Here is a 7,500-nt window from a genome sequence, read left to right as displayed (position 1 = left end):
CAGGAACGGCATAGCAAGCTGCAGGACAATCTCGAAAAGCAGCGGAAGGAGTTGCAGAAACAGCATGAAAAACTTTTCACCGTGACGTTCCCCTTCCCTATATGAGTTTGAAGGACTCGTCTCCCCTAAAAGTGCATGGAAATATCTGTTTATATGTAAATGTGCCTTGGTTCCTTGATTTGCTTATCTGTATTTCACACACATTTATTTATTTATTTATTATGATCATTATTATTTTTTGGATTTGTTTTTTCCCCAAACCACACTAATCAAAGAAGATATGCATTGTGAATCCTGTATATCAAATATGTGGTAATTTTTTTTACTGATGAGTCATCATTCTTATATATCAAGATTAGTGATTGATTGAAATATATATTATTACAATACAGGCATATCTAATGTGCATGATAGTCACCAGTAATCTTATACCTATTTTAAATCAAGGAAATATTTATTTTGAAAGAAAAGTTGTTTACACAAACCAAAAGATGCATGAAACATGCATAGACAATTATACATTATCACCATTGTATATACTGATGTATTTTATATGCTTAAAAAAAACAAAGTTCAATAATGTTATTTCCAAAAGTGTAATTTTATTGGAATATCTTGTAAAGTAAAAGATTTTAAAGTTTCAAGAACTGAAGAGGTAAGAGCAGTTTGTAAGATGGTATCAAAAAAGCTCAATATTGAAATCTGGCAGTATACTGTAATTCTAACAAGACACTGGTCTCTTTATGTAAATATAGCTTCTTAAGTATTAAGTATTTTGAATACATCGTTTTAGCAATGGACATAAAGTATGTACCAACACTTTGAAAATGCTGTTGAAATCGAAAGATAAGGAGAAAAGGTTACCAAATCAAATCATTGTTGAGATGTCGAACCAAAGATGATTCACAAGAGCTTCAGATAGGCTTCATCAGGGGTCAGCAACCTATATCCCATGAGCCGGATGCTTCTCAAATTCATCGGGCCCAATGTTCTCTTATCTTGTCAATAAATCTTAAGAGACTTTCAATGTTAAAAAACATGAAGTTTCACATTTATTGCTGTTTTTATTCTTTTGACATAAATTTATTGTGAAGAATTATTGTTATTACCTCATTGTAATTTATTATTGATATTTCCAAGTATTCTTGGTAATGGTAGAAGTAGCCCACCAATAGCTCAGACAATGTATTTAGGCCCAACTCATCAAGGTTGCTAACTCCAGGCCTGTACTATATTATTTAGATTTAAATGTGTTGTAATCTTTGTATTTTAAGTTATTTATTTACTGTTGAATACAAGGCAGTGCACAATTCAATACATTCCATTTTTTTTCTTTCTTTCTTTTACAGTTTCCTAAGATTATTCTAAGAGTACTAATTTGATATTTACATTTAAAAACATTCTTGTTTGTTGTTACATATATTTTTATTCCTCTTCTAAAATATTCAATGGGAGTATGGGAAGTTACAGAAGAGGAGAAGGAAGCAAATGGGAGGTTTCTTTCCTTCAAATAAAGGAGTCACTCATCTGATAAGTTAAGATCTGTCCAGTATTTTGCATTTCTATTAATGAATTGCAGTAGAAAGCCTATTGTATGAAACTAAACAATATTTATGAATATAGAGTAAGGGATTTGAAAAGAGAACATGAAAGGAGCTGGAATTTTCTTACATAAATATATAGCATTTTCTTTTTTTTTTCATCTTGCAAAGGTGACCAATAGGAGTTATATATTTGTAGCAACTATCACATAAAAGAAATAAGCCTTTAGTTTTTGACATGGCTTCATTAAGGACATCAAAAGCTCTGAACAGTAGATGACAACTTGGCAAAAATTTTATATTGGTTACCATTATTTTCCCCCTTCCTTTATATACTTGAATTGGATTCAGTCATCTCTTCTACATGTCTGAACTTAAACAGTAAGAGGGTTTGCAAGAGCTGTCGCAGCCAGCAACCACCCGCACTCAAAGGGAATCTGATCTTCATCCTCTTAACCTTCACACAAATGACGTTCCTGACATATAATGGGGGAGCTCATTATTTGCTTTCTGACCCTGAATTATTTTCTACATGTGTTCAGATATAATGGGGTTAAGAGATAGGTCAATGTGTTCTTGTGCTACTTTATAATGTAACCAATAAATATTTTTGGCATGAAAATGCCTGTAGACTTTAGTTTAAGTAAGTGTAATCTTAACCAGAAGACTCATTCTTTTTTCTTTTGTTTATTTAGTATCATGATTGATTTTCCCCCCCCTTTATCATGATTTAAGTTTTTTTTTTTTTTTTTTTTTTTTTTTTACTTTGTATCATGGGCAAAAGTACTAAACCTAAGACCTAATCAGAAAACACTGATTGAAACAATACTCTGACTTGGAAAACAGAGGTATAGTTGTTGAATATAAATTTGGGAATTTTTAACTAGGTTGCATCTCCTCTTCTTTTAACCCTGCAAAGAATACTAATGTGAAAGCATGAAGAAATATAGAAAAGTACTGAGCAGAAAGTCATACTCCTCAAGGCTTAGGAAGCAAATTCAAGATTTTATTAGTAAAATGCTCTAGATAAAAAAAAAATACAAAAAAAAGTACGAATGTTTTGAACCTGCCTTGTTTCAGTGTGGAGGCAAAATTGATTTAATCTCATTTTAATTACATTTCAAAGAATTATAAAGTGGAATTAGTTCATGTTTATTAGAAAGAAGATCTAAATATACAATAGTTGACTTAAATATACTAAATCCCAGGGGAAGCAGTCATATTCAAGACCAAAGGCTTGTACAGCCTGTCCACTCAAGCAGTATAATCAGCATGCGCAATGGCTGGTGCCTGTAAGGGTAACATGACAGGGAAGCAACCACTGGGATATCTACTTTTTTTTTTTTACAAAGACTCGGACGCCATTTTTACTGATGCCCAGCTTGTGAGTGCTGATGTTTGCTTTTGCAGACAGGCCTGTACAAAAGAAAAGATGATAAAGTCTGCTAACTTTTTATATGAAACCTGAACAGTGACCAAAATTTACCAATTAATTTGCTAGTCAAAATGTTGACTTCACCTTGAAATAAATTAGAATCTCATAATGATCTGTCTCAAAATGTTTGGTAAACAAAAGTATCAAAACATACTTCTTCCATGAGAACAGTCTAAACGGCGGATAAACCCAGTCATAACAAATGTGATTTGCATGCATTGCCTTTCCATTTTGTCACTGTTTATTGAGAAGTATTGTTATGCATTGATCATAGCCAAATCCAGTATGCTTGTATATTCATTTTCATAAACTTTGTTTCCCTTTATATTAAAATTTGTCACCTGGTCAAAAACACATGGACACTGTAATTTGAAAGTTATTTTCTTTTCCTTCGTTATTTGCAGATCAAAACATTTACTCTCCATTGTATTTTATTTCTTTGACTTACTTTTTATAAGTTTTCTTCAAGTGTAAACATAGGGACAATGAGTGAGAAAGTGAGTGCCAGAGAGAATGAAAGAAAGACTGCAGGTGCATTTTGTAAGATTGAGTACGATTATGAGAGAGCATATGTTTGAATGTTAGAAAAAGAGAACTTTAAGACTGTATATATAGGTGTGTGGGAATGTGTGTAGTATACGATAAAGTTTAGAAGTTCAAAGGCTATATTAAATTATTTTTCATATTTATATAATCCACAATCTCTAATCATATTCATACAACTTTTTGAGTTGAAAAGTTTGTGCGGTATAATACACATAAAAAACAAACAATTAAACAAGGCTACCGTCTTTAACAATAATAATTTGCAGATTGTCCATTGAACTGCAGTCTATAACAGGAATATCCCCCCTAGGGCCTAAAGAAGGAAACAAGCAATTGCAGAAAAAAGTAACTTCATAACACATTTAACAGATTTAGCTTTTATTTATTTGCTTATTTATTTTTGCAATCCTCATAAGAAATACATATGTAATTCTGATGAAGATTCATTTTAAATGTGTATTATAACTTTATATTAGTTCATTCTTATACCTTTTTTTTTTTTTTTTTTTTTTTGACAATAAAATCTGTTCCAAAGAAACAAAGCCATTAAAATATTTCACACTTTACTCCAAATAGACATTTTCATGTAAAAGCTGGCACCATAGAAACCTTTCCAAAAAGAAAATAATATGCTCCCTTTACAATGTTTAGAAACACAATAGATCTCAATACTTAAAAACATGATTTTGGGTAAACTCAAACCTTTGCATATACCCTTGCAACACACACAAGCATGCCTGACTGACATTGTAGCACCCCAGACTCCATACACCTGCAGATTCCCTTTATTTGTCATCATTATCCTGCTCAAGTTTTATGGAAGGAAGCCATAAATTCTTAAGAAGGCATAGTGCTATATGACCTTTGATGTCTAGCACATTTAGCTGTTTCAGACATTAAATATTAAACCATTATTAAGAAGGCAAGAAAGAAAGTGTTGGTGCCACTGCTTCACCAACTCTCATTTTTCTGACTGATATTAGACTACAACTTTATGATTTTAAGTCATGGTTGATACCCAGAGCTTTGTGTCAAAAGGTTGAGTAGAAATGGTAAATGTTGCTAATATTACTTGTGTGATAAATATACCACCAATGACTGTTCAATCCTAAAAAATGTACTTAAACTACAGAAAATACAGTTTTTGTCTAGAAACATGTTTATTGTAATTTAGCAAAGTGACTGCAGGGTTCCAAAGGGCCAGACACACAATTCATTCATATGAGCTCTTATCTCTTGGTGTTTGTTGAACTTATACATAACTTGTTTTTCTGTTGTATATTAGTGAAAAATAAAGGTACCCTAAGTTTATACACATCCGAAAACAAGTCTAGCTGCCCTTTGCATAATGGGTTTCGCCTGCTATCCACTTGTTGATTTCCTCTTCCAATAGGCTTAGAGGCCCAGTCGACTCCATAACAATGATGTGGAAGGTCTTGATGCAGAATTTGTTGCCGAGTTCCTTTTGGGCTTTGTCTCTCAGCTGTGAGATCTTCAGCTGGCCCATCTTGTATGCTAAAGCCTGACCTGGCCATGTGATGTATCGGTCAACCTCTTTCTGGAAATGGTTAAGGGAATGCTTGATTATTTTTGTCTTTTTCTCTCTTTTTTTTTTTTTTATTTTCTTACTTTTTTTTATTTTTTTTTTATAGGAGAGGGAAGAGAGAGTAAGGATAGAGAAGACATAGGTGATAGGGGATAGGGTTTTTTGGATACAGGAGTCAAAAGCATCAGTTTACACACTGATGTGCAGAGGAGTTCAGTCTTGTAACAACTTTTTCTTTTCTTATTTTTTTGTTGTTGTTATTTTCTTTACCTTATTAACCCATTAATAGTGGGAATGTGGAGTAGCAACTATGCTTTTTTGTTTTGTTTTATTTATTTATTCATCTTTACTTTTTTTTCAACAGATGGCTCTACCATGGCTTGATCATTAAGGATTACTAAGCATACCTAATTTTCATTCTATCATCATCATCATCACTATCACTATCACAATCTATCATTATCATAATTATTATCATCATCATTATCATTATTATTACAAGTATCATGTTAATGAAAATAATTATCATAAAATAAAAGCATCTGGAAAAAACTTCAGAAATAGCGTAAACGGGAGGGTTTAATAATCATAGTGATCATGTTCCAATGGAGCTGCTTGTGCATCATGTAAGTATAAACAAATAAATAAATAATATTTAAAAAAGAGAAGAAAAACTTACATAGATATAACAAAGCAAAACCATGGTGGACGGTGTAGGTATACACGTTACCCTAATATCACTGGTTAGGCACAAAACTACAAGATCTAGTATCACGGCTCAACATTTCACTTTGCCTTATTCATATCCAGCCTTATTCATACCTCGATCTGTGTCTTTGTCATTGCAGTGTGGTAGAACATGTAGTCAATAGCCTTCTCTCTTGTCCACCCTAATGCATGTAAGCCAGTGTCCACCACTAAACGACTTGCACGGAATATCTCGGCTGAGTAGTGACCATACCTTGTTGGAAAAGAAAGAAGCTATGAAATAACAAAACTAGAGGCAGGATGTTTCTTTGTTGTTGTTTTTCTTGTAAATCTGGGTAGTCTTGTATTTATTGATGTGAGATTATCAAACAAACTCCATTTTCCTTTTTTTGTGTGTGTTAAAAAAAAAAAAACAGTAAATGGAAATGGATGATTTCCCTATTACCATTTATAAATCTAAATTCACATCCTCTTACATAATTACTTGTAAAGCACTTCCTTCCTCAAATAAAAGCACACACCCAGGAACACAAACATCCACACACAACCACCCCCATCTACCCCCACATAACTCACCTGTCAAACAGATTGTCGTAGAGGCCCATATCAAAGCCCAGATCTTCTGCGTACAAAGCCCAGCCCTCCCCATAGGCTGTGTTCATGGGGAACCTCGAAGGCGACTGGCCATAGTTACGGTCCTCCATCACTCGCCTGAAGAAGGGCATGGAAGCTGAACCGCGGCAATAGGATCGGTGATAGTGGTGCCCTGGGTTGCCTTCATGGAGGGAGAGGGTCATCATGCCATACTTTGGTCTGTTGGGGAGCTCAATTTCAATCAACTTGCTGAGCTAAGGTGCTTTGGTATATTCCAGTCCTGTCTCTGATCCCAATCAAGAAAAGAAAGTTAGAAAGAGTGGTGCAAGGATAATGCTTTAGAAGAAAAAAGAGCAAAATGTATGTGTAAAGATAGACATGCTGACAAGTAGATGAACAGATCTGCATATGCACATATATATAGATAGATAAAGATATAGACATAAATATACACATATTCATAGACAATAACATCTAAATCAATACATACATATAACAACACATACATACATCAACACACACAAAACTCATATAGTCAAGAACAATAATTAGTACAGCTTACCTATGTACAATGCAAGAAGCAAATATCAAGAACAGAATAGCACTTTATTACTTTTTTTCTTTCTCTTATTTAGATTCTAGCACATTTATTTTGTTTTTTAACCATTAACCATTCTCTCTCTTATTTACCCATCTACATGCATATATGTCAAATAATCTGTCTATTCATTTACCAATCTATCTCATGAATAACATATCAGCCTAATCACCTCTCTATAACTACCCATTCATATATCAAAATCAATCTATCCATAAAAGTCGTAATTACTTACACTGTGTCTAAGTGATTTATGCCAACTTGGAAGATCCCCCCCCGTGTTCCGTCGTATGAGCCTGCCTCGTAAAAAGCCCCAATTTTGTTTGGATTTTGGTCGCCTTCAATCCTAAGGTGAAGAAAATAAAGAAGGTGATGAAGGGATACAGTAATGTACATACACAAGCACATAGGAGGGGGTAGGAGAAGAGCAGCTCCCATTTACTAAAAATCTTTTAGAGAAAAAGAAATCCATTACACTTCCAAATATCAGTAGCAAACAACCAAAAGTCATTTAAAAGACATACTTTTCCAA

The 7,500-nt window shown here is 33.4% G+C and overlaps 2 protein-coding genes across 7 annotated transcripts in view; one reads left to right on the top strand and one right to left on the bottom strand.

The window, feature by feature from the left end:
• LOC113803661 (uncharacterized) overlaps nucleotides 1-3,341 on the top strand; it is a 36,407-nt gene extending 33,066 nt beyond the window's left edge. For all 3 annotated transcript variants that reach the window (XM_070116203.1, XM_070116202.1, XM_070116204.1), the window contains exon 4: nucleotides 1-3,341. This exon is cut by the window's left edge and continues 3 nt beyond it. In XM_070116203.1, coding sequence (XP_069972304.1) covers nucleotides 1-105 — 105 coding nt within the window. In that variant the 3' untranslated portion in view covers nucleotides 106-3,341.
• The window catches only part of LOC113803672 (uncharacterized), a 40,962-nt gene continuing 35,719 nt past the window's right edge, over nucleotides 2,258-7,500 (bottom strand). For all 4 annotated transcript variants that reach the window (XM_070116201.1, XM_070116198.1, XM_070116199.1 and 1 more), the window contains exons 9-12: nucleotides 7,204-7,314; nucleotides 6,353-6,589; nucleotides 5,891-6,029; nucleotides 2,258-5,080 (exon numbers count right to left, since the gene is read on the bottom strand). In XM_070116201.1, coding sequence (XP_069972302.1) covers nucleotides 4,853-5,080; nucleotides 5,891-6,029; nucleotides 6,353-6,589; nucleotides 7,204-7,314 — 715 coding nt within the window. In that variant the 3' untranslated portion in view covers nucleotides 2,258-4,852. The remainder of the gene's footprint in view (nucleotides 5,081-5,890; nucleotides 6,030-6,352; nucleotides 6,590-7,203; nucleotides 7,315-7,500) is intronic.

The sequence above is a fragment of the Penaeus vannamei genome, chromosome 38 (assembly GCF_042767895.1).
Source record: "Penaeus vannamei isolate JL-2024 chromosome 38, ASM4276789v1, whole genome shotgun sequence".
Lineage (NCBI taxonomy): Eukaryota > Metazoa > Arthropoda > Malacostraca > Decapoda > Penaeidae > Penaeus > Penaeus vannamei.
The sequence above is the reverse complement of the archived record's forward strand: the minus strand, read 5'-3'. Positions and strand labels throughout refer to the sequence as shown.